The sequence below is a fragment of the Nothoprocta perdicaria genome, unplaced genomic scaffold (assembly GCF_003342845.1).
Source record: "Nothoprocta perdicaria isolate Ctin4 unplaced genomic scaffold, notPer1 scaffold_228, whole genome shotgun sequence".
In the NCBI taxonomy this organism is placed as follows: domain Eukaryota; kingdom Metazoa; phylum Chordata; class Aves; order Tinamiformes; family Tinamidae; genus Nothoprocta; species Nothoprocta perdicaria.
This window is the reverse complement of record NW_020455450.1, coordinates 799946-826474: the sequence shown is the minus strand read 5'-3', so window position 1 is coordinate 826474 and position 26529 is coordinate 799946. Positions and strand designations below refer to the sequence as shown.

The 26529-nt window shown below is 51.3% G+C and overlaps 1 protein-coding gene across 1 annotated transcript in view; it reads right to left on the bottom strand.

The window, feature by feature from the left end:
- The window catches only part of LOC112947281 (protein CEPU-1-like), a 47010-nt gene extending 23542 nt beyond the window's left edge, over positions 1-23468 (bottom strand). Inside the window, exon 1 of the mRNA XM_026039332.1 lies at positions 23421-23468. Coding sequence (XP_025895117.1) covers positions 23421-23468 — 48 coding nt within the window. The remainder of the gene's footprint in view (positions 1-23420) is intronic.
- Positions 23469-26529: the final 3061 nt, after the last annotated feature.

The window sequence follows — 26529 nt, the reverse complement described above, 5'->3', positions numbered from 1 at the left end:
TGGGAAGAGCTGCATCCCAGCATGCGCTCGTGCTTCCCTTGTCCACCTAAATGGATGCTTCAGCATCGCAGAAGGTGCAAACCACACTCCTTGCTGCCGTTCACTCCCAGGTTACCTCCTTCCTTCCCACTTTATCTCTTCCTACTTCTATTTTTTTTTTCAATCTTTTCCCCCCTTTTTTCTCGGACGATGCCGTACAATCTTGCTCTCGACAGCACGCGAGCTAATTAAGCTGTGATCTSCCGCCGCCAGGTTGCTGCACGGAGATAAGCGGCACACCGCCGCGCGCCGCCCGCCTTGGGGGGGATTTGCTGCTTTTGTGGCGGCGACAAGACGAGTGCGGCCGAATTACACCCGGACACGGCGTTTTCCCTGCACGGACAATGCCAGGATGCACCCGAGGATGCTCAACAGAAGCATCCGAGGATGCTCGGAGCTGGCGAGATATAAAACAGGTCTCCAACCCTTGACCATCTCTGCGACCAAGGCTAGAGCCAGGCCTGCAAGCTGCACCAAGGAGACACTTGCGAGCATCCTAAGCATGCACGAGGCCAAAACCACTGCAATGAATCTCCAGACACTGGAAATTCATCCGGACGCAGGGGCTGGAGACATTGGCACTTGTGGAGCCTCAACGACCGCTCCGAGGCGCCTCTGCTGACAGTGCAATTACCAGGACGTCATCAGCGAGCTGCTCATTAAACCTGGGTGCTCAGGCTTGGGGAAGAGGAAGGCACAAAGGTGGGGGGCCCTCATTTTATTTTTTTTTTTATCCCTGAAAATGTGGTTTTAACGATTTCAAATCCTTTCAATCCAATTAGAGCTCGCTATTGCGACGAGGGGCTCAGAGCTATTGTGCGCCGCTGCCATTACGTGGCGGCCCGCGGAAGGCAAAATTAGCACCTGGGGAGGCTGCGCCGGGAAATAAATCTTTCCCTGACATTTTGGGACCAATTCGTGGCCAATTAGAGGGCGCTTCGCTGTGCGGGTAATGCGCTGCAAAGGCCAAGCGGGGAGCGGGCGCGTGGGGGCCACGCGAGCGGGAAGGCAAAAATAAGCAGCTCTGCTGCAAAGACACATGCACGTTGCCACCAAGGGTGAGATCYGCTCTCCTCCCGCATGCTAGAGCCCAAACAGTGGCCCTGGAGCAAGCAGCGCCCTCTGATACAACTCGAGCAGTCGCCAAGAGCCCTTCCTAAGTCAAAGGCAACACGTTTGGGCTCCAAAAGCGCGGTGGAGGTTGAGCTTCGCCTTCTGCAAATGCATTTTTTTGCTGTGGGTTTTAATCAGACGTTTTTGCATTTAAAACAATTTCTCCTTCGTAACCTTTCTTTTGCATTTGTTTTAGGCCAGCGATAAACCTGCAAGCCCTAGAGCAAACAGAAGAACGCTTTGATTTTTGCTGCGGCCAAAGAGGCCGGAATATTTTCCCGGATTTTAAACCCAGTGACATTTCGAAATGTTGAACCGAAACAATTGTTTTTCCGGGAATGGCCATCAACAGGAGCACCCCTTGGTACCCTACCTGTCCCAAGCACTTCACTCTATGAGCTACAAACGCATTTTCCCTTCATCCCTTTTCCTATTTCTAGGAGCGCTCGGCTCGCTCCGCGCTCTCTCCTTGCAAGCGCACGTTGCACTCGGCAGCACCGTATATTGCATAGGAAGCACATCACGGTTCCCCTTGGATTGCACCAGCTTGGGAAGAGCCAGAGGGCTTCTCAGCTCCAAAAGCACCCCGTTTTCCCCCATTCTGGCACAGGGGAGGCGGACGCGAGGGGTTAACGCGCGCAGGACTCAGCGATCTAAATGGAATCCCCCTCGGTGCTGGCAAAGCTAAAAATAATCCTAAATTGCTTCCCCAGGTATCATTCTCCCGTCCCTCGGGGGAATCAATCACAGCATCAAAGAAAAGGGAGCTCCAAAGGGCTCTGTCAGATGCAGAAATACCCGCGCGCGATAACAACTGCAGCAAATAATTTAGTCAGCACACCCCCCTTCCCTTCCTTCTCCTTTCTTTAGGAAAACTTTCTGCAGGTTGGCCGGGGATGAGTGGCAGCAAGCTCAAATTTAATTTAATTAGCACTTCCTCACTGCCTGGGAACGGCGCTTTTTTCCAGCCCTGACAGTTCCATCCTTTGCCGGCTTCCTTCAGCTCACATTGACTGCTTCCCCCTGTGCTTCTAATGGACCTGAAAGCCTCTTGTTACCTACTTTATTTGTGCGGCCGTAGCCTAAAAGCCGCAGGGGGAACCGGCTCGGCTGGCGAGCGGATGCGGCGGGAGCAGCAAGCGGCTCGCGCGCCCGCTTGCCCTCCGTCCTGGCGAGCTGCTGATGCAGCCCCCTTTTTCTTTAATTGCATTTATTCCTCCCTGGTTCAGGGGTGGAAACGATGGCATTTAAGCCCACGCACATGCAGACGGCTGCAAAGCGGCCTTTGGGGCCCCAGAACGTCCTGCCACGGAGCTTGCAAACACGGACGCACGTAAGCAAGCGCCGATTGCATGACCTGCCCACACGGAAAGCAAAAACCAAAAACCCAACACGAGTCTTGCTGTTCTACAAGTCCTTTGAATATATTCCCCTCCTGCAAGGCAGGAATTTGTTCCTCTAAAAATGCACTAATTACTAATGCAGTAATTATCATTATTGCAATGATGCAACTCATGCAGGATGCAACAGGCAACTCATGCATTAGGTCATCAGTTGCATTTGGTCATTAGCTGAATTTGCCCATTAGGTGCATTTGGTCATTAAGTGCATTTGGTCCCATAACCAAGAGGTTCCCTTCACTTGCCCATCTTCATCTCCAAACCCTTCGAAAAACGGATACGGTTACGAAGGCAAATGTCAACAGAAAGCATCATTTGGAAAGAAAGACCTGAAATGTTTGTTTTGAAAAGGGGCTCCAGAAATGGACCCTTTCCAGGCTTTTTAATTTCTCCTTCTTTCTTGGCTCTAACTCTTCGCCAGATTTGGCAGGGCTTCGCAGATGGCGCTGGCTGCCCCCAAACTGATTTTGCAGAGAATCAGCTATTTGTCCAAAAAATTTGAAAAAAAAAAAAAGAGAGAAAAAGAGAAAACAAGCCCAGATTTGCTGGGCTCTAACCCACTCCCACACTCGAGCTGCAATAAGCGCCTCTCCCATCGTGCAGACCAGACCAGAGCACGAGGCCAAGCGCAGCGCAAAGCTCGCTCGGAGCAAACGGGCAGCAATGCCTTCCTCAGCAACAGGCAGCGCGGATGGGCAAAGAGCACCATCCTCTTCCTCCCTGTGCAGCTGGTGGAGGATGCAACAACACGTCCCAGCTGCCTGCCCTTTGCCTGCCTTCCTGTCAGAGCTGTCTTGCAGCAAGCTAAATCTCGCTTTGAGGGGCTTAAATATCCCCCCTTCCTTGCCCRCACTTGCCTGATGCCGCTACTGACCTAGCAAGGGCCGAAAAAAGAAGTGTTTTGACGGGTATTTTTGCACTTCCAAGACCTGCGAAGCCCACGGATCTCCTGCTTTGGGAATACCAGGTCCGGGGGGAACGGCCGGGCGGGATGCGGCCGTTGTTTGCGCGCCCGATGCGCACCGCGGGGTTTGCACAGCTTGGGAGGAGAGGGGCCCTTCCAGCTCGCCGCTGCCACTGCCAGCTTGTCTTTCCAGCCCAAGCTCCTTGGAAGAGCGACTGAAAAAACACTGGAGTGTTGGCATTGCTGCCCCCAAAACGCCCTCTGGAACGTGTCGGGAAGGACRAGCTGCACAAGCCCTGCAGATGCTGCAAACCCGCGGGGTGCTGCAGCCCTGACCCACTGCATTGCCCTGTGGCCAAGGTCCCTGGCAAGAAGCTGGTGGCACCGGCAAATCCTCCAGGCACCAAAAACCGGGCACCTCTTGGGGCACCTCTCCTCCCAAGCCACTGGCATTTCCAAGTGGAAATCAGTGGGAATTTATCCCAGGCGCAGAGGGGCRATGCAGGGGACGGATGCGCAGGGAAAGGAGAATGAATCGGGCTGCGCTGCCTCTCCAAAGCACAAAACCAAGAAACCAACTGGGAAGAGAGCGCCGACTCCCTGGAATACGAAACGAGAAGGGGAGAAGCACACGGATTCCCATCCATCATCCCCGTTATCCATCACCCCAGCGGTACCAGCGGCACCGGAGCGTCGCTCCCTCTCCCTAGCTCGGCCCAYGAGCTTGACGGAGCCGGGTCGCGGTGACGGGATCCGCCTTTTCCCCGGGATAAAGTGCCATTTACAGGAGCGCGCCCGGGCGGTTTCCATCAGCCGGGACAGAATGAGGATGGGAACGGCTCGTCCGCTTCCCCTCTGCACCGGCGCCTTTTGTCGCCTGGGGGTTTTTTAAGGGCAAGATCTGGACTCGCGCCTCCGCTCGGGTTTATAAGCGCCGCCACCAACAAGGCCCTGATTAAGATTCCCGGCATGCCGGAGTTTGCAAAAACCCCCATTCCGGAGCACAACAAGGGAAAGTCTGGAGCGCGGGAGGGGCTGCTGTTGTCCAGGGGATTAGGGGGGAATTTGGCAGGCTCCCCTTTCCCCTCCATGGGACTCATGTGCTCCCTTTCCAAGGAGCCTGCTTTGGAGCACTCCGCTTTCTCCTCCGGGAACCGCTTGGTTTTTAATGTCCCCTTTTGTTCTCCCCACACTGCCCCTTTCATCGCCTTTTCCTCAGCAGAACCACGCGGGAACAAGCGGCCACCGGTTCCCACAAGAGGAAAGAAGAGGGAAAAGGAGGAAAACGTGTTGCTGAGACAAATTCGCTCGCTATCAACCTCCCCCGGGCGCCGTTTGCAAGTTCCCCATCCTTCTGCCCCTAAAAAAGCCGTGCTTCTCAGTGCTATAATGCAGCACGTGCCCTCCGGGTGCAAAACAGCACAATCCAGCCAATTCCACAGGCCACCGGCAATGCGGGAGAGCAAAGGCTGGAAAGCAGCAAGTTCCAACGGGAAGGCAATCAAACGGAGAGGCGCCGGCCCCAGACGAGTCACGTCGCCAGCGACGCAAGTAAAACTTCCTCCGYGGCGAGCACGAGGGAAGCAATAAAGATCTCCGGCAGCGCTGATAAGCGCCAAGGTCACCAGCTCCAGAGCACGCTGCTCTCTGACAGCCCCGACTTTATTGACTTGACAAAAATTTCTCTTTTTTCCCCTCCCTATTTTAAGTCTGACCGTGAACTTTTCGGTTCAAACCCGGGCTGTCTAAGCCGGGAAGGTGAGTGAACATCCAAGGGGTTTTCATGGGCTGCACCTGCTGCTCCGAGGCCCCGAGCGCGACCATGCAGTACGATCCCAGCAACAGGAGGGGGAGTCGGAAYAATGGAAGGAAAAAGGCAGGAGCGGATGCAGGCGGGCATATCCGCTTGGATATCTGCGGGATAGGCCCGCTGAGCCTTGCGAGGATGCCCATTGCTCGCCCGCTTGCTGCAAGCAAACGTCTCTGCTGTGAGAGCCACCAGCACGGAGGGAAAGAGGGGAGCCCTGAGGCCACCTCTGTGCTCAGGTTCCAGCTTTCCTGCCTGTGCAATGCCAAAAATAACCCCCCGAGTGCACCCGGGGCCCCTGAGCATCCCCCTTTGCACAGCCCTTCCTCCTGCCCCGGCGCACCAAGGGTTATTGCCCATGGCATGAGACAGAAATGTTTGCACCGAAAGGGGAAAAAAGTCCCCCAAGTCAGTACATTAACGTCCTGCAATGAAAAATAGTCCTGTCTAAATACGCTCAAGGTAATTCAGAACACATTTGAGGTGATTTCAGACTCGAAAGTCTGCCCGTAACAGCGTTTCAGGCTGTGTTTACCAGCACTTTCCCCTTCCACTTGCATTTTTTTCCCCGCTCCCTAGTTATTTTTAAAACATTTGCACAAGAACCGAACAAAATGATCACGGATGGGGTAGGAAGCAGCCTAGCGGGAGCCTCTCCAGCCCCTCTGGAGCTTTTACCACCCCTCAAGCCTTGCATCCTGCAACTGTGCATGCATGCAAAGTTGCAAATGCATGCATGCATGCAGAGAAGCATCTTGCCCTGCAACTTTGCACGCATGCAAAGTTGCACATGCATGCAGGCATGCAAAGAAGCCTATTGCCCTGCAACTTTGCATGCACGGCGGAGCAGGGACGCATCAACCATCATCAAGGCATCAASCTCCACAACTCGTGGCCAACTCGGGCTCGGGAGCTGGGGCAAAAGCAGCCCGAGCGAGGCGAGGCCGAGCGCCAGGCGGCTGCAGAGCAGCACGCACGAGTTCACCGYGAGCCGCTCGTGCTCTCGGAGCACAGGCTTGGGAGAGGAACAAAGAGATCCGGCTCGCGGAGACCCAGCTGTTTTGCAGGAGCATTTATTTATTTATCAATTACCGTATCTACTTTACCTCGTGGTTCGGTACCATCTCGAAAACAAGGAGCCGTAACATCCCTCAAGCAGCTCTGCCCCTTATCCATCTGCTAAGCAGCCATTCCACTTCATTTTCTACTCTTTTTTTTCCCCTCTCTTCTTTTTTCCAGGGCAGTCATTTCCAACACAGCTGAAATCCCGCAATTTCACGACAAGGACATCGCCATTAACCATGATGGTGGTAATAGCAACGCTCCCACCAGCAGATTTCGACCCATTTTTGCCCAGTCTCCTGCAAATACCTTGCACGGGGGCCAAGCAAGCTGCTCCCCGCGGGGTAAGCAACGCTTGCCAACATCATCATTTGGGGCCAAGCACCCTGGCCCCAAAACCTCGCTTTTACACCCAATTGCAGCACYGCAGCCAACTACTCACATCACCCACCCCTCCCCAGGCTGCAAAACAGTCTTATTTCCTTTCTCTTTCACCAGTTTTGGGGGCAAACGGCGCCTCCAGGCGAACAACCCAGGCTCAAGCGGCCCCCGTTTTGCTGCAAAAACGCGAAATCCAAAATGCACGAGTTCCCTGCTGAAGCAGGGAGCCGAGCGTGCAGGATTTATGGCTTGCAAGGCGCTAACAGTTGCTCGCAGCACTCGCCGCCTGCGCAATAGCAGCGCTCGCCACCTCCGTCGCCGCACGTTATATGAAGTTGTCTCCCCTTTCTCCTCCGCAGCCCCCTCCTTCCCCTACTATAATATTTAGTCTGCAGCTCGGCTTATTTACATACCTAATTTCGGCTCTGTTTGCAAACACAAATTAGTTTTTTGGTGCAATTACTTTGCGCGCGGACACGGAGTCGATCTGCTCGGGTGGTTTAACGGCGCCGAGAGCGACTGCACAGGACCATATGGCTCCCTATATATAATCACAATATTACCTGCGCGTATTAGTTACATAAGAGCTACGTTATAATTAGCGCGGTTCAAAGAGGTTCAAAGAGAAGGAGAAAAATAAGAAGAGCGGGAAAAAAAAGGAGAAAAAAATAAAAAGGGAAGGGAAAAGGAAGGGAGGAAAAGAAGAAAGGAGAAAGAAAAAAAAAGGGGRRAAAAGGAAGGATAAAGAAGAAAAAAGGGAAAGGAGGAAAAGGAAAATGATTCCCCGAGCCCCTCACCAGGGCAGTGTGCGAGAATGGCACTAGGCAGCAGATTGATTTTCTGACAGAACTGAAAAATCAGGTGAAAATTCTTTGGGGGAGTCAAATTAACTTTTTATTCAACCAGAAAATAAGAGTTTTGTTGCCCTGACAGATCGGCTGCCCTGTTCTCTTCCCCGGTTTGTTTTTCTCTTTAACCTTATTAACAGCAGCTTGCTACACATAGGGGATGCTGGCAGCGAAAAGCCTGGTGGCAGCAGCACCGATGCCACTGGGTACCAAGGCACGAGAAGCATCACTACCACAACCCATTTGGCCACCCATCCTGCAGTATACCCTGCTCATCCCCAAAAAATTCCCACCAGTCTTTTCCCAAGGCCTTTTCCCAGCTTTCTCTGGGATCTGGAAGGGCTTCCCAACCTCTCGCCCGGCCCCACGAGCGCCGCACGCGCTGTTTTCCCTGCTGCTTGCAAAATGGCCCGTATTTATATAATGCATTCCACACTCGAGCCGCCTCCGAGAGTGCTACACAAATATTAATTACCGAGCCTCGGGTGGTAAATTATAAATATCCGTTCTCTCAAGATCAAAAAATTCTACGTTTAATAATAATACGAGAAAAAAAGCAGCCCGACAGACTGCATGGTGGCACCTCGAGTGCTCCAGGCTTGCAATAAAATGGGATAGACCCCGGAGAGCTCGTGGCACAGAAGGACCAAGTGGCTGGTGTTTAACCAGTGGGTGCATGAATTAGTCTCGCAGCTTCCAAAAACAATGTTGGGCATCGAGACCCTGGCAAACATTTGGCAAACTGCAGGGAGGCTTCATGGATTGGCTCCAAAGTCGGCCAAGTCATCAGCAAAGGAGCACCCGAAGCTCAAGGACACCCTAAAAAAGATTCACAGTTCCTGCTTTGGTGGCCTCAAGGGTCCGACATCGGCCTTGGCTTGACCCTCAGCAACATCTGGACTCGCCAGCCTCCTCAGCTGGAGACACAGCTCCCAAACAAGCCCTTGAAGAAACCCATGGACCCCAATGACCATAAAATCACCTTCCTCCACCCAGTCGCCCTGCTGAGACCATGGGCTCCACAGGAGCTTCCCAGCCTGTTCTGGAGATGATAAACAGGAGCTCTGTCCTCCGTTTGCTGCTCTGAATGTTACCCTTGAGCAAATATTTGCGGGGCTCAACCCCTGCTAAATATGTTTCTAAGAGGATCTCATTAGCTGACCAAGCCCCGGGATCGATTACAGACCCATTTGCCATCAAACTCTAAACTGGAGCCCATCAAAGAATCTTCCAAAGTGGTTTTCCACCAGCTCAGTGCCAGTGGAGAGGCTGGCATTGGGAATGACCACTCACGTGATGATTCACCCCCATGCTGCTCCCCAACCCTCGGGATGCAGGGAGAAAGGAYGCTACCGCAGCACCGGCTCTGCTCTGCCGCTCGGCTTCGCTCCCGCTTTGTTTTTCCCACTTGGAAATAAAAGTGCACCAGGTGGAGCGTTTAGGGCTGGGGATTTTTTTGTTGTTATTCGTTTTAATTTGATTTCGCTCGCTGCTGCCTGCTGGGCCCCTCCTTTTTGTGCACAGCGCCGCAATCAATGGAGAGGACCAACCCCKGCTCGCCAAGGCCGGCAATCAGAGCCGGGGGAAAGGACGTGCCGGGAAGCCGATGAAAATTGGAAATCACGTTTACAAAACAGGGACCCAGCAGGACCGGGGCACTTTGTGGGGCGGTGGGGACAGCGTGCGCTCCTCCGTGGGCCGCGAGGAGCTGCTTTGTAAGCAAGGGCACCGGCGCACGATGGGCAGCGCGCGCCGCTCGCCACCTCAGCTCAAGGCTCGTGCCTCCAGCTGCCTCCRAACGCCGGCCTTGTAGGGGAAGGGGGCTTAATTTGGGAGCCATTTAGTGAGGGAAAGGCATGGAAGGAAGCAGAGGAGAGAGAGAGATGGGAAAGAACGCCTCTAAATACCAGACTACCTGATTAAAAAATAATCCCCTATATTTACACAAAGGACAAGAGCCACCGTCACTTGCAAAACACGCTGCAGGTTGACCACGGAGGAAAAACATCCTCTTTTTGTGTCTCGGAAATATGCCTTGGAGCACAGCCTACGTCTGCCTTGCTGTATGGGATTCTCTTATCCATCCTGGCCACTACCCTCGCTTCGGAGGACAAGGGAGCCAGCAAAGGGCCACCTCAGCCTTCCAAAGGGCCACCTCTCCATCTACGTATCCAACAACCCATGGCCCAGTCTCCCATACCTCTCCCAAAGGGCAGAGATAAGGAAGAGCTCCTACAGGCTACAGTAAGCCAAGACATGGGTAGTAAAATAATATAATATTAAGAGCAACACCGGCTTCCTCATCACCCACCCGCAATCCCTGTGATTCCTCCCGYACCCCAGCTGTGGTCGATGGGTCCAATTTCACAGCTGCTCAGCTCCAAATTGGACTCCTGCTTCACAGCTGTACTTGGCCTCTCGCATTCGTTTGCTATCAGCTTTAATTAAGACAGCCTTTGTTGTCGGAGGCTCCCTGTTGCCTTGAGCTCAAGCCCAGCATCACCAAGGCTTGCGATTGCCAGCTTGGACCAGCGTCCTCTCCACTGCCTGGTCCATCAGCTTCCTCCAGAGGAAGAYGAGGTGAGAGGAGGTGAGGACCATGGAAAGATGCCCATAAGACACCGTGTCAAAGCGTTGGCCTTGGCCAGGCCTATCCCCGACCGCCCTYGCTAAGGCTGCGAGGCAGAACCGAGCGGGAGAAATCAAAACCGATTCCAATCTTATTATCCAACGCGGCCCTATCAGCTGAGACAGCGGCATTTATCACATTAATAGGAAGGATAGAAGAAAACTGGGATCCTGTCCAAGGAGAGCACTTTATCACATGTTGCACTGTCTTACAAATCCAATTATCACCAGTCGAAGGCCTTAACGGCCCTCCAATAGTGACTCTGGAGATCTTAAAAGACTGGAAAAGCCCTTGTCCRGAGGCTGCTGCTTTGCCTCTGCCAGGACACGGGTAGAGGCCAGGAGACCAAGTAGCTCCATGCCTTCAAAGAGGAGTTGTCACTAGAAAGCCAACCACCAGGACGCGGGGAAAGCAAGACTAAGGTGGCCATGGAACGGGAAAAACAACTCTTCCCTTTTGCAATATTGCAAGCAAAGCAAGAAAGAGAAAACAACCGCAGTTTTCCTGTTGCTCTAATCATCGCCTCTTAAATAATTCAGCCCCTACACTTCTGCCCTCCGCTCCCCATTACCTAAGTACGTTTTAGCATCCCTCCTTCTGCCCCAGTTCAGCTAGCGCTCGCGGTCAGGAACGAGGGCCGGGGAATTCATCACAGCAGGACAGGCTTTTCATTTGATTCTACTCCGCTGAGCAGCTCGGAACCGCAGCTCCTCGTTTCCACTGCCTTCCTCCCCACGCAGCCACCGCGGTCTTCCCAGCGGCGCGGCGGGTCCTGCATCCCAGCATCTCCTCGACACACCACGAGAGCAAGACTAAGGAGTGCAGAGCACAGGGCGGCCTGSTTAATCCTCCGTGCAGCTCAGCGTGCTCCCCATAATCTGGATTATTTTTGCCCACGGGGAACCCGCTCTCCATGAAGGAGCCTTCAAGGGGGCTTTAATCTGCTCACGTTGAGGTCTGCAAAGGAGGAGCAGCTGCAGCCATAGGAAATCTCCTGCTCCCCAACATGGCAACGAGCCAAAACCTCCCCGAGCTATGAAGCTCAAATCCCTCTCCCAACTCATTCCCGGTGTTTCTGCTAAATAAAGTAGCAACCAAGTTATATTGGTTTCCTGGATCTGCTTGGTGGCCGTGGCAAAGAGGACAACCTCAATRGCATTACCAATGCTGAGGAACAAGGTGTCTCCAGCACTCTGCACTTAGTTATTTAAGGTGATTTAATGGTCCTCATTCATTATTAATCATGATTATTGTAAGGATGCCTACGAGCTAGACACGGCACAAGCAGCGAGTGGAAAAAAACCCTKCCAGGTCCCTTCCAGGAAAATCTGCACTCCTGCCTAGCCCTGCCAGAAAAGGGGAAGAAGATGCTCCCAGCTGCAGGAATCACCCCCAAAAGACCCTGGGTAGGAATAAATCTAGAGAATTCACAAGGCAATGGGGAAAAAAAAAGCAAAAAAAAAAAAAACCCCAAAAACACAAGTTAACAGAGCGCCATGAATGTTCAGGGCAATAAATAGCATTTTTAATAAGAGCCGTAATGGAAATTTATGTCAGCGCCCACAAAATATTACAGATGGTGGCTCGTGCGGCCTTTGTATTAAAACCAAAGTAAATTGCATTAGCCTAAAACAATAAATGAAATTATAAAGCATAAAAGGAAATGGCCTTTCCCAGCTGCAAGGGCACAATTCTGAGCGTGCACCCAAGGGTCCCGGCTTCCCGCATCACAACTGCAACCACGAAACCTTCCCGATGGAGACGGAGCCGATGGACACAGTTCGAGGTCGCCAGGACCTCCGTGTCCAGGAGGGCTCTTCCAGCCTCGCCAAGAGCTGGAAAACAGGSAAAAGAGCAAGAAACGGGACTGCTGAGCCCTGTTTCTCTCTGAAATATATCCCCCGCCTTTCATTTTTCATAACTTGGGGGAAAAAAATAAGATAAAAAAAGGGAAAAAGAGAAGAAAAGCCCAAGAGCGCAGCCACTGCCTGTCTTCAAGCCTCTTGAGCGCTGGAGCTGGCACTTCATCTTGTCCGCTATTATTATSTGTCCTGGAACGACACCCTCAGCGAGGTCCCAAGGCCCCTCGGTGCCGGGGAGGAGGAGGAGGAGGAGGAAGAGGCGGCGGCGGCGCCGGGATTCGGCTCAATCCTGCAAGTCACCGTGTCTTCCCCCCCGAGGCTCCTGTCAGCACGCGCCTCATTCCAGACAGGTACGAGCAGCAGCAGCATTTGCAACCTTGCTTTTTTTATTATTTTTTTTTCCCAATGCCTTCAGCCTTAACTTTTTCTCCTGGCAGCTTTCAGAATCCAAAATAAATCCAAAAACTCTCCTCGAAAGACATCGAAGGTCTCTCTAATTGGCGCAATGCAGCGCCGGGAGAGGCAGGCCCGAATTTGGGCTGAAAAAGGCAGCTTTCGGGAGCCACCAGCGGGGCAAAGGGAGAGCYGAGTGCCCAGCAATGTCAACACATTACGGGAGCAAAAGAGCGGCGTCGCAATCACGTCCAACCTATTTAGCAAATAACGTGGAAAGGGGACATGATGGATAAAGGCGAAATTAATGACTGAGCTGGTGCTGGGTGATTATCGAGGAACTAGTGATGAGGACCTGATTACATCCACCACGGATAATAAAGGCTCGCCCCAATCAGCAATATATGTACTCGGCGCTTCTGAAAGACTCATTTCCCAAGCTGGGGGAAATTATGGGAGAAATGGGCTGGAAGGGAAAATGACAACAGAGAAACGCAGGCGCGCAACAGAAAAAACTTCTTAGGACTCCCGCATCCGAGGGAAAAAAAGACAATTTTGGCTAAAAGCCCTACTCTTATTAAGAAGGCGGGATTCAGAYGGAAGGCAAAAATAAAAAGCCAAAGGAGGTGGGAGACGGGGAGCGTCCCTGCAAACGCCTCCGCTGCGGTTACCAGGAGCCCGACCGCTGCTCCCGACCCCTTGGGATGCTCTTAAAAACATTTTTATTAAGGCAGCTGGAGCGAGGGGCAGCGCCGCGCCAGGTGCCAACAAGAGGGAAGCAAGAGAAGAAGAGAAATCAAGCGTGGAAAATAAAATGCAGCCGGAGACATCAAGCCTGTCAAATTGGATGCAAACAGCAACAAAAGCAAAGGAGAGATCGTTTTCCCGCTAACAAACGCTTTGATCAGCTGCGGTTGATATAATTACTATATATAAAGCTCCGGCAAGATAGAAATAAGACGCATTCATCTTTGCACCACGAGGAGGACCTGGCTTCCCTTTGCTTTGCTGCAAGTGAGCAAGCGGGGAGCTCTGCACGGTTAGGGGCTTGCACGGGCGCACGCATGCGCGTCCTGAAGGAAGCAGAAAGCTGCGCCCGTGCCCCGGTGCAAAGGGCGAGCGCATCCTCGGCGCGCTCCCCTCCTGCACGCAAAAGCCCTGATTTATTTCGACTGGAACAATTTGTCGGCGGCCGTAATTTTAACTACCTCCGTGCYGCGGAGCCAATCGGCGGCGCGCCTCGCCGCCGCTTTTATGGGTTCCCATAAAAGCAGCAAAATGAAAACTCAGGGGCCCTTAAAATAYGCTCCGCGGGGTTGTGCGGTGCAGTTGGAGGCTTTTACGACTCCTGTCAGGGCTTTTATGACCCCGTAAAACTGCGCGGCGGCCCAGCCCGTGATGGAAAGTGGCCTCCGATGGCTTAAAAGCCTAAATGCTCTTGTGCATTTACGGGACGGAGCGGGGACGCCCCGGGGACTGCAGCATCCCCGGTGCCACCGAGGAGCAGGACGGCACAGGGYTCCATCTCCAGCGGGAATGAAGCCRTGCAAAAATGCCGTGTAGATATAGGAGGAGAGCAAGAGGGGACACAACAGGATTTGGGGGTTGCAGGATGCTCGGGGTTGTGCTCCAAGCCACCATGGGTGCGCATTGGGTTACGGAGCCCCGGGCTTCGAGCGGATGCTGCAAGCGAAACACTAATGCATCACCGAGGACAGGTGCAAAGCATATGCCGGATGCCATCAGGAAAATAATCCATCTCCATACGCTCTCCCGGGCCAAAAATTATGCCGGAGGATCCTGGAAGAAGCGAGGGAAACATATGGAGCACGCGGACGGAGATGCAACGCGCTAGCGCGAGCACCGAGGGATGCTGAGCACAGATCGCGTTAGGGAAAACGATGACGAGGGTGCGAACAATTTGCCAGGGAGATATTAATTCTACTAAAAAAAGAAGGAAAAAAAWAGGAGGTTTAAACAAAAACAGCAAGCAGCGGCGTGCTGCAAGTCTGCAATCCTSCTGCAAGCGCTCCGAAGCAACTTTGTGCACCCAGCAAAAATAAATTCCCCGGCAAAGCCCGCATTTAGCATGGAAATTATTGGCTATTAGCATTCCGAGCAAATCCATTCGAAAGCAGGGTAAGGTGAAACAAAAAAGTCCTCGTTTTCCCCTTCCGCATCCCCACCCCCTTCTTTTTTKGGGGGAAAAGAGCGTGAATGTGGAAAATAGCCTATTGAGCCCACTTCCCCGCCTCAGAGGAGCTGCAAATGTGATCCTTTGCTAGCTCAGACAAAATCTGCCATGCTACATTAGGCTTGATGGCAAATTTGCTACTTGCAAGCTTTTATCAAAAGTGTATATCTAAAAATCTCAATAATACCAAGATTTGGTCGGGTCCCTCCCGTCACCTCCTGCCTCTTCTGCCACCTCCTTGCCCCCAGGTTTCCAAGCCTCTGCTTGGAAGCAATTCCCGATTTGGGATTCAGCACCTCGAGCGCGGCGGGAAGGAAGCGGTCGGATCACGATCCTGGAATTTATTCCGGTGCAGCAACACCCGAACACGGCCTAAACGCTGCTCCCATCTCACTTATGACCCGTTTCAAGGACTTACAAGCTCATTTCTGAATGAACAAGTCAGCCACGACCAGGGGAACAAATGTGACACGGCCTTTAAGGGCTCTACGGGCAGATTCTCTGGTGGCTACTACGGCATAAAGGGATGCTCAAAGATTTCTCCTGGAATTGCTCGCGCAAAAAGCCTCTCTCCTTGGATTTTGCCCCATATTTAACAAAAACTCTGCATACGCTGCTGCCCCAGCCTCATGGGGCTGCTGTCACAGCCTGTCCCTTCCACTCAGCCACCTGTTTTAATGAAATTTATAGAAATTTAATATCGCGCAGACCTCTTTCCTCCTGTCAAATTGGGTTGAAATTGGCCAAAGGGCTCCAAAACTCGGGAGGGGGAAGGAGCAGACGAGGCAGACCACGTGATTGCACTGTCTCCCTTCTGCGAGGATCCAAACTAAAAATCAATATATTTTCCTTCTGTCTCTAAGGTTGGAGGGTTATTTGGTTGCATTTTTGGTTTTTTCTTGCTCTTTTTTTTTCATTTTTTTCTTTCTTTCTTTKCAGAAATAAATTTTCCCTTAAAAATAGCTAGATGTACTCATGGAAGGGCAGGACTTCTGGGGAGGCAGCGTGACCCAGCTCCCTGCTGCCCTTGCATCTACAAAGACATTATATGGGCTCATTTGACCCTGGCGAGCCTCGGGATCATGAGAAAAACATGGAAAACTTGGGYAGAGGCCCTAGGAGGGATGCTCCAGGTTCAACCCAATGCTCGTGGCCACATCCCGAGCTGCGCTGCCCAATTTCTTGTTCCTGGAGCGAATCCCATCACCCGGCAACTGTCGGAGCCAGCTGGAAGCGGAGGGGTTCCCTGGAATTGCATTACCGGGATAATCTCCTCACCACGGTGCAGGAAGCAGGGGGGTCTTAACTCCATTAGGGAAGTTGCAAGAGCAGATGGGAGCAAATCCTTCTAGGAAAACGATGCTCACGCCTCCCCTTTGGACACGTCTGATCCCGGGTAAAGACCTTGGGAACTGCAGCACGTTGGGGTTCTCCTTGCAAACAGAGGGCAGGGATATCTTCCCTCTCCAGGGAAAGCAGCACTCGGCATCCCAGCATCCAGGCTGCGCCCGCATCCCGCCGCCAGCCTCCCGATCCCCAGAAACGCGCCTGCTATTTATCATAAGGGCACTTAATCCAGAGAACCTTTCTCCGGCTGCCGGCTTTATCCATCCCATTTATCCGCGGATCTCTCCCTCCCCGAGCTCATCTCGCATGCAGCGCAGCCTCCCCCGGAGCTGCAGCTGCTTCGCCAGCGGCGGGGATAAATCCTCCTTTAATACCCGGGAATAGGGAGCRGCGCCCTTGGCCGGCGCGCGGCAATGGGGGCAATTCCCAAGCAGCTGGGGACGGGGCTTTTCCCCCTTTCCCTACGGAATCCGGGATGGGATAAGAGCATTTTCCCAGGGATAATGCTCTTTTGGGGCCGGGATGCAGAATTAAGCCCTTCGCTCTCTTCCGCATTGGTACAAGGAGCCAAAATAGCTACTATTTCATCACCAATTCTGGTCATATTTCATCACCAGTTCTGGTCATATTTCACTTTTTTTTTTTGGCTTAAAGCTTCCCCAATCACGCCCTTACAAAATTTCCTATTAAAAGAAAAAAAAAAATAGTCATGTTCCCCCAGCTGATGAGAAATGATGGGAAACACGAGCCAGACTTCCAGGAACACACAAAAAGCCAGAAAGGCTGAGCCTAAAGCCATTACTCAGGGGGTATCAAACCCTGCTTATTAAATGTTCCTAATTTTTAATTCAATACTGGGGAGAATTAGCCTCCCCAACAATGTTAGATGGCGTCGCAAGGCTCCGTCTTACCTCCCTTTAATTAAGACGCTACAAAAGCTCTTCCTATCCTTTGGGTGAAGCCTTGGCTCCGCTGGCCATTTTTTCATTAGCTTCCCCCATAAATAACATTTTCCAGCCCTGGCATTTACCACGGCGCTGAAATGAAGAAGTCAACATGACACGGCGTGTTTTGGGCGGCCGCGAGGGGGGATTTCATGGCAAAACCTCCTTGCTTATCGCCACCTCTATCTTTATCCCCCTGATAAAGCCTTATCGATGGCCGGCAGCTCTCTGGCAAGGCGCTGACAGCTCTATTTGCAGCGAGCTCAGCTCCGCTATGGGACAGCCATTCCCAGCGTCATTCCCTGCCCCTGCTTTATTCCACACAGGGAAAAAAACCCACGTGGACCAACACAACCTCGGGGTGACTATAGCCCAGCGAGTCCCTGGAGAACACCCAAAATTACAAGGYAATATACGTACAATCTATATTATAATAGAAATATACATATTCCGGTAACCATAACATAAATATAACTGGGAAATATAACTGCCAAAAGCAAAAGCGAGGATGCAAAGAGGAAAAGGATGAGCCGCCCCATCTCGCCATCAGCCCTGTCTCAACATGGACTTACAGTATTTTTTCCTCTGTAAAGCACAGGGGGAGACGTTAAATGACACAGCCTACACAAGTGCCTATTTTACCGCGCTGTTATTTATTATTAATAATAGCAATGCTAACTCTGCCCTTGCGGCACCTCGATCAGGGACACAGTGTTTGTAAATGCCAATAAATGGGTCTCTCTGACACCTGGGCCTCCGAAGCAGCTCTGCTGCTTTCCCTGWGTGGTTAAACGTGGGCACGTTCCTATTTCTGCCCCTTTTTGTGCTCCTGTCCCTCCTCTGGCACTGCTGCATGCAGAATACGCCTGGAAAATGCTTCATTTTTCTCTGTTTTTTTTCCCCCTTTTTCCCTTGAAGAAAAACAAATCYGTTCTGACTTTTCCTGCTTTGGGATTTTTCCCGCTTTGGGGCTCAACTCAACCCTCCTGCACTTAACGCCCCTTCCCAAACAACCCAGTTCAACATCTCAGTTTAAAAATACAAAACCTGCTCTTCTTCCTCCTCACTGCAAATGAAACACTCAAAATAAAAGGCCCTTTTTCCGCTCATCCCTTCTTTTTTTTCCTCCAAGCTCTCCGCTCCCACCCCAAATAATTTGCAAAACCTAGCATGAATTGTAAAACGATGTCAGACGACCCAAAAAATGGGCTCTGCATGTAAAATCTGACGCAACTGTCACGAGAACAGGGATGGCACGTCAGATTGACTGCAGTGACAGCAACGGCGAGGACATCAGCACCTCACCCGAGTCGCAAGGGCACGAGGGCTCCCTCTCAAGCTCTACCTGGCTCCGAGACCTTCTCCTTTGAGACCAGAACCTTCTTTTTGGCAGAAAGCCCCAAAGATTTTGATGTGTTCTCGAGGCTCGGCAAAAATTCACCTTCCAGCACAAAAATCTGTCGAAACGTTGCCGCCTGCCAGAATAGGGCTGCACTAAAGGACAGCTGATGCCTGACATTTATCTTCATGACTGAAGACTGTAGACCACAGAACATGAGAGGCAGAGTTAGTTATCTTCTCTTTTACCATGATTGACAGTAAATGTCAGGAAAGATTAGTTATTTGGTATCATATACATGCCACGCATGTTTTTAATTCTCCTGCTGCGCCAAGACTATTTTCAGTTATAGCAGCAATAAATCAAACGTATTGCCCTGAGTGGGGAAAAGAACCCAGGAACCGGAGAAGAGCCTCTGGTCACCAGTTGGGGTGGCCTAGGCCAACAGGGGAGGTCCCCAAGCTGGGCTCTTCTGACAGCGACGCTCTCTTTTTCCATTTAAGCTGCAATTAAAGCCAATTTCTAYTTAGGCGTTGCCTTTTGGCATGACAGATCCAACAGGACAAGCTGATGAGCTGCTCTCCCTGCCAGGGAAACCAGAATACGGGGTGAAACTCCCGGTATTTAGCAAACCCACACGGCAGTTTGGGACAGATGACAGAAAAACATGCAGGAAAGGTCTAGAAAAAATCCCRACGACACCTACCAGACACTGACAGCAATGACTTTGCATTAAAGAAAGCTACCTGCTAGGATGACAAGTCAATGAAATGCAAGGAACGTGCTCAGCTGGGAGGACGGAAAGTGCCACTATCTCCTGCTGGTGCATGTGATGGTCCCGTCTTAATGGCTTTCCTGTCTTCCTCTCCCCTTAAATAATTGAAATCTTGTTGTTGCTAAGTACCACCAAGCCACAGGGCACTGGAAGGTTTAAAGCTCCCTAGRGGAGAGCAGGGCCAGGAAATCCGGCGTGGCCAGCAAAGTGGCTCGCCTCCCAAAGCGGGACCGCTGGCACCGCGATCCCAAGCTGCTCTCCTTAATGGTTCCTCTCGCAGGACACTTGTCACCGCCATGTGGAAGGCGGCCTCCTGCATGTGTCACGGCACTTAAAACCCCAATGTTAAAGCAACTTCAGAGCATGATGKCTACAAAGGACTTTGCAGTGGCGACGGGGGTAACCCGAGGTTCTCCTTGCAACTAATTCACTCTGGAGAAGCACGGGACTAAAYTGCTGTATGGTTAGCCCAACTGAGAAGTAGAAGCACCTATTTCTGCCACAACAATTGCTCAGGATGACACGAGACCCAAAAGGCAAGTTTTCTCCTCCCTGTACATCAGCAAGGTGGGCATCTCTGGGGTCCAACCCATCTGCAGGACACCACAGCCTGGAGAGAGCAGCTCACCATTGACCAAGCAGTGGTCAAGGCCATGACTCTTCACATCTATGCCTCACTAAATAAGCCTTTCCATTATACTTGAAGACATCAGACAGCTCTTAAAGACCCTAATGCTTTGCTTGTATTCCTGAGGTGGTAAATACATATTCTCGTGTCTCAGGCAGGAAGAAGTTCAACATAGAGGTGAACCCAAACGTGCATTGACCCCAAGCCCCTGTCCTCTGCTCTAACCACTAGTTCACGCTTCCAATAACTAAATCCCTGCGCATCACTCCTGATGTAAATAACCAGCCATTTATAACTCAYCATAATTACCTGCCTATTTCTGCGTCCCACCTTTGCAAGGTAGTCTCTCTGCAATTACAGCTAATTGCTTTGATTGCTACTGCAGATTTCCAGAAAGTTCAGGAAAAAAAAAAAATACAAGACAGGATACTACCTGGGGAGCTATATCTCCAGCTTGGAAGGGGTTAATATTGAAGGAATCTGGGGGCTTGTTTTCTTGTTGCTCTTCCTGCCAACCAAATGGCCCTAAGCGTCTTAAAGTCCTATCAGAGCCGTAGAAACAAATCTCGCCTGAGAGACCCATTTCTACATGAGCCCAATACCAAACCCTACCGGCCTCTACAAACATTAGCAGTGATAGTTTATACCCCAAAGTGGGAAAGCTCGCTCTCCTTAAAATACATCTTGTTGCAGTCCACCTGGAGTAATTGCACATATTCATTAACCCGCAATCAACTCGTCATCACTCACGCTGCCACCAGAGCTCGAGCTTCCAGCAAGGATATTGCTGGAATTTCCCTTCCAGGACACGGATTTCGTGCACCTGATGATCTACCTTGCCCACGGGCCCTAAATCGGACTGGGTGCGTGGGGGGGGTCACGTTGACCCCTTAAAATCTGCTGGAGAAAAATCTCCAATCCATTAAGGCTTCGTAATAACTTTACAAGGGCTCTGCTAAGGGAAGCAAAACAAACAGAGATGGTCCTGACTTCCAGGCACTCTTTAATTCAAACTCTCTTTCCCTAATGCGCTTTTTTTATATATATACTACTGATCAGGAAAGCAACCAAGCCCAGAGCCCACGGCTCCCTGCGTTTCCATTTCCAGCTTCTTCAATCCACCCAGACCAGGCCATTCCCAATCGCAGTATTCCTGCAAAAATCCATGTCAACACATCCTGCATCCACATACTAAGTTTCTTCTCTGCCCAGAGTCTTTTCTTCCCCCTCTTCCTTGCTCGTTCCTTCACTTTCCTGAGTCCTTTCCCTTCACTGCAGAAACGTTCTGCTGCAAACCGACAGCATTCTCCAAAATCAGGCTCTTTTTTTTTTTTTCTTTTTTTCATAAACAATATATTAAAAAGAAAGCCCCCAAAGAAAACTCCGCCGTTGAATGCAAAACACAATTACGGAAGAGCCGCGCAGTGACAGCCAGCGATGAGCAACCGGAGCACCAAAGAGAAGGGGGAGAAGCAAATAAACAAAACACTCCAAGATTCACTGAGAATGCTGGAGACATCGGAGATTTAATATTGAATATATATTTAGATATAGCATTTAGAGCTGCTCCCATGCACCTTTCCCCGACAGATTCACGGAAGCACCGTCGGACATCTAAGCTCATTAAGTGAAGAGGAGGCCTACTGAAACACAGATCCGCACTGGGAATGGGTTGGATTAGGGGGGCTTTATTCCTACTTCCCATCCTTCCCCCTCCTCTCCCAACCCCTTCGCTCCTCCTGAGCTAAAGCGGAGAGTAGCAGGAGAGAAAAGAGGGGGGAAAGCAAAAGGAATGTATTTGCTTGACCAGGGATCTGGCACGTTCCTGGCGCCTGCCTGGCGCTTGGCGATGCCACGGGCGAGCGGGCACAGCGGGACCATGTGGCGCGCGCAGACGGAGCCGCCCGCTCCGCGCGTGCCAGCGGCGCGGCACGAAGCCTCTCCACATGCTTCTTGTCACCCGGGCTCCCCAACAAAACCCTCCCGGCATTTCCCGGGGGCAATCCGCGCCGTGGAGCCCTCCCGGGCACTGGGAAGGGAAGACTCCAAAAGCCCTTTCCAAAAGCACCGCGCTCCAAACGCCCCACCTTTGGAAAGGGCTGCATCCAACCCCGGTTTCCCAGCTGTCTTGCTTCCAAATAATGTACCCGGAGGTATTTTTAGCCTGGGCTCCCACCGGCGGGAGCTTATGCTCTGTGCCTCCCATCTCGCAACCTTCCCCAATAATTTGGGAAGCCTCCGGCCAATTTTAACTGCATTTGACAGAGGAGCAGATGGCTCCAAGACATTAAGTACCTGGAAGACTGCTCAAGACAGGCAGCTAGGTAGAGAGAAGAGGCCCTGCGAGCAAAAGGCTGCATCCAACGAGCTCCATCCTTGTTGCCACCTTTGCCAACCCGCTCAGGAGGTGGCCGTGGGCTTGGGAATATCATGGGCATGAAGCAGGGATGACCCCGAGGATGTGGCACTTCATGAGCGTGTCATGCGCTAATAGGAGCTGCTCACCTATTTCCCATCAGCAGCCCTTCCTAATGGAAGAAAATGGCTTTTTAATAAATAAAACTCCTCTTTTTGGGGGACGAAAACAGCTCTCCTGCTCATGCTTCGGGGCAAAGCGGGGGAAAACCGATCCCTGGCTGCGGGGACCCGCAGCACCTTCCACCAAGGACCCCCCTACCCAAGCGCCCGGCCAAGGTTAATAGGGTAGAGAGGGAGCATCTGTTTACGAGAAGGTTATCAAGTGCAAGGCAGCAACGCRGGCTCCAAACCAGCTTTTCATAGCCTCTTACTTATTATTTAATTTGGCTCCAGCGCGCGAAATTAGGCTAATGGCTGTTAAGTGGTTAAGGCACGAACATTGTCCATCTGCCGAGACGGCTCCGGGCCCTTGTTCGGTTTCAAAGGCTAAGGAGGAAAAATAAAACCAGAGTTGCATGCTGTTCGCTTGAGAGCTCCTAAATGCATCTGCCCCCCTCCCTCGCCCGCTCTTTTATTTCTTTTATCTCCGTTGCTTTTCCTGTTGCAGCATGGGGAACTTTGGGAAAAGCGAGTTCCTGGCTTTTTTTTTGTCCTCGCTGTTGTGTTTTTTGCCTTTTCTCTGCATCTGAGGGACTGTTAACAAGGTTTCCTGATAAGGTGAGGGCCAAAACTGGCCAAAAATCCTTGGTGGGAGGTGCCGGAGATGCCAAAAATCAGCTTTAAAAGGGTGGCGGTTTGTCCCGTAGTCCCTTGGCGGTTGGCTGCAATGCTTGAAAGGATGAATAAGGTAAGATAATATAGAATAATAAAGAATAAAATAAAATAAATAAATTAAAATAGGATAGAAAAAAATAAAATAAAATAAAATAAATTAAAATAGGATAGAAAAAATAAAATAAAATAAAATAAAATAAAATAAAATAAAATAAAATAAAATAAAATAAAATAAAATAAAATAAAATAAAATAAAATAAAATAAAATNTAAAATAAAATAAAATAAAATAAAATAAAATAAAATAAAATAAAATAAAATAAAATAAAATAAAATAAAATAAAATAAAATAAAATAAAATAAAAATGCCCCCTATCTTTCTCCCCACTGCAGCCCAGCCAAGAGGCAGCTCCCGGGCTCCTCTTTGGGACCGGTTAACGGGGCGGAACGGGAGCGATGTGGGACTCCAAGCGGGCAGGGAAAACGGCGGGTTTGTGGGAGAGCAGAACGGCAGGAGCTGCCGCCTGCACGTCCCGCAGCCCTGCGCATCCCGCAGCTCCGCACCTGCTCCAGGAGCAGCGGGTGCCGGGCGAGCCCGCTGGTGCGCGACATCCCCGAGGGGCAGCAGCTTCTGCAACCTTATTCTTTCAGCTTTGCACTGGCAAAAAAAGCCCTTTTTTGACACGTTTTTGCCTGCRTGGCTGCGCCTTGGCCAGCACTCCCTCTCCAGGAGGAGATACAAGGCTGTGATAGCAGGAGGATGTCACCGGGAGAGGCTTGAAAGGCACAGCCTGGCACATCTGCAGGATGCAGCACATCTGGAATCAGGTTAAGGGATAAATATCCACTAGTCTTCACTGGAGGGAAGAAAACGCTCATTCAAGGGGTTCTGCACCAGCTCTGCACCGTGCTGCTGCACTTGGCTTGGCGAGACCTGCCAAACCCGTGCCTGCCCGGGGGCACGTCCATCTGGACCTGGGAAATGCAGGATTTTTCCCTCATTTTCCCTCTTTTCTTTGCCTGGCATGTGCTGTCACGGAGCGTTCGCAAGGGAGCGAAGGCATCACGGGGCCTCGCTGCTGATTATCAGCGTTTTGAAGGGTTTACTTGGCCTAGTTACTAGCAAATTTTTCCACATCTTTATACCAAGCCCTGAGCTGGCAATTGCAGGAAACTGTGTTTTTTTTTGGATTTTTTTCGCTTTTCTTTTGTTTTTGTGCAAAAAGGTAACATAAAGAACCAGGGGGGTGCCTTTGAACTAAAGCTGACAGAGGAGCAACACAGAAAGAAACATCCTCGTGGGCACAACAGCAGCTCACAGCGCAGCAAAAACGCGCGCCGAGGAGGAGGATGGTGAAGATGAGGATGAGGATGCAAGAGCGCAGCCTGGAAGGCAAATACATAGAGCAGGGGCTCTGTTTTTGCTCCGTATCCTTAGGAAAACGAAGCTTTTCCCTGCTCCTGGATGCTCGCAGCCTGCATTCGCACCTGGGAATCGCTCCGGCCCTGCGGTCCAGGCGCCTGGCAGCAGTGATGGATGAAGGCGAGGGAGAGGAGGAGGAAGCGGCTCCTTAAGGCTCCGCAGCAGCAAATGGCCCGGGCGATTAAAAACGAGYGGGCAGTTGTGTCTCGCGCCGCCTTTTCCGCCCGCTCCATCACCGGCGGTGACTCGGGCGCATCCTTCACCGCCCCCGGCAGCGRGGACAGGACCGTTTGCTCGAGATGGAGCTGGTTTTACAGCGGCTTGGAGAGAGAGGCCCCGTGGGCCTATCCCACCCGCAGAGAGGGCCAGCCACAAAGCAGGACCAGGAGAAAGTCACCCGGAGTTCCAGGGTATCCATAGGCGCGCATGGAAAGGATGGGAGCCACGCGGCATTGGGTTCATCAAGTATGGGGACAGAAGAGCATCTAACCTCTGCTTCCAACCCATTCCCACCCCARAGAGACCCATTCCCAMCCCAGAGAGACCCATTCCCACCCCAGAGAGACCCATTCCCACCCCAGAGAGACCCAGCTTGCCAAAACCACTAGCACAAGAGCACAGGCTCCAATGCAAAAGCATTTGCTCGTGCAAGCTCGCAGCAAAGCGCAATCCGGGCGGATTCTCCATCACATCCTACTGGATGATGGGAGCAATGCCGTGATGGATTTGAGGGAAGCAAAAGTTGCCTTGGCCCCGTGCAAAGCCCCTGTCTTGTTGGCACCGGGCGACTGCCCATCGCTGCACTTGAGACCTGAGCGTGTCCAGCCCCGCTGCATGGAAAGAAACCCCAAAATCCCCCTAAAATCCCCCTAAAACACAGGCTGCCAAGGTGCAAAGGCAGGAAATGGTTTTATAGCTAAGGGGAAAAGCCAACAAGTGCAGAATTCCTACGCTTCCGAAAATGAATGAACCCAAAATTGCGCTATTTCCCACAAGGCGCGCTACAACCACGACTCTCTCCGCTGCTGAATCAAAATGTTTCCTATGAATTTTGACAACGTGCCTCAGCGAACGCATAAAGCCATAAAAGTTTAAATGGAGAGAGCGGGGGGATTATTTTCCCCACCAAAACCAAGTCTGCACTGGTCCCAACAAGGAGATTCTGAACTAAACATTTTCCAGATAGAAAAGGAACCGATTTCTGTTTAAAAATTGTGCCAAAAGGTCTAATTTTGGGTAATAACATTCTGCATCTTCTTATGTAATGAGATGAGCACCAAGTTTTGAGAGGCGGGGAGTATTTGGGAGATCTGGATCTTTCTTAATGCGCTTCTGTGTCCTTCTCACACCTTTGAGAATCTGGCTTTCCTCACTGCTGCATCTCACCCTTCTTATTAGGGTTATAATGCAAAAAAAAAGGATGTAAAAAGGATGCAGAAAAAGCACAAGCCTGAGAAACATCCTGATTCTGCTGAGTGGAGAACGGAGAGCCGGAAAAATAATGACCCTGCTGCGAAAAAACAAGCAGACAACCAAAAAAACCAACCCGAAAGCAGGCTCTGAAATCCAAAGTAATGAATGTTTGGACCGTGTCCGGCGCTCTGCATGTGTCTGATAAAACAGACGCAGGTGTCAGAGCCGTTGCGGGCTGCAGGCGCAGAGTCGGTCAAAATCTCCCATCTCCGGGAGAGAGAGAAAGCAGAAAAAAAAAAAAACCTGTGATATTTCACCAGCTGCTCGTGTTGGAAGGTGGTTTTATTCCTTATTTGCTCCGTCCTCATTGGCATGCGGAGCTGGACGTGCCTGTCTCCTGCTTGACCCATGTGTCCTTCCCTATGCTGCGCTGTCCCCACAGGTGCCACCACCTCCGGGCCACGTCCCCATCTCCCTGACACTGCTTTTTTGGGGGAAAATCAAGCCGCAAAGTCAACTTTGCCACATCCATCCATCCATCTGCTGCCCTGCACCCTCGCTTTGCATATAAAGCCCAGGCAGCTCCATAGATGCTGATGAACCCTAGGCAGAGGTTCCAGCAGGAGAGCTATAAAGGGAAACCCTTCTCCAGCGCAGCAATCAGGAGCCTGTCTCATCTCGGATGGAAATTGCACTCAGAATGTATATATATAAAAAAAATATGCATATGACTTTTTTTTTTCCACTTTAAGCTGATTCTGAGATGGGAGAGAGGTTTCTTAGATTTGCTGACATGTCACTTTAGCAATAAACTCCTTTTTCACACACACACACACA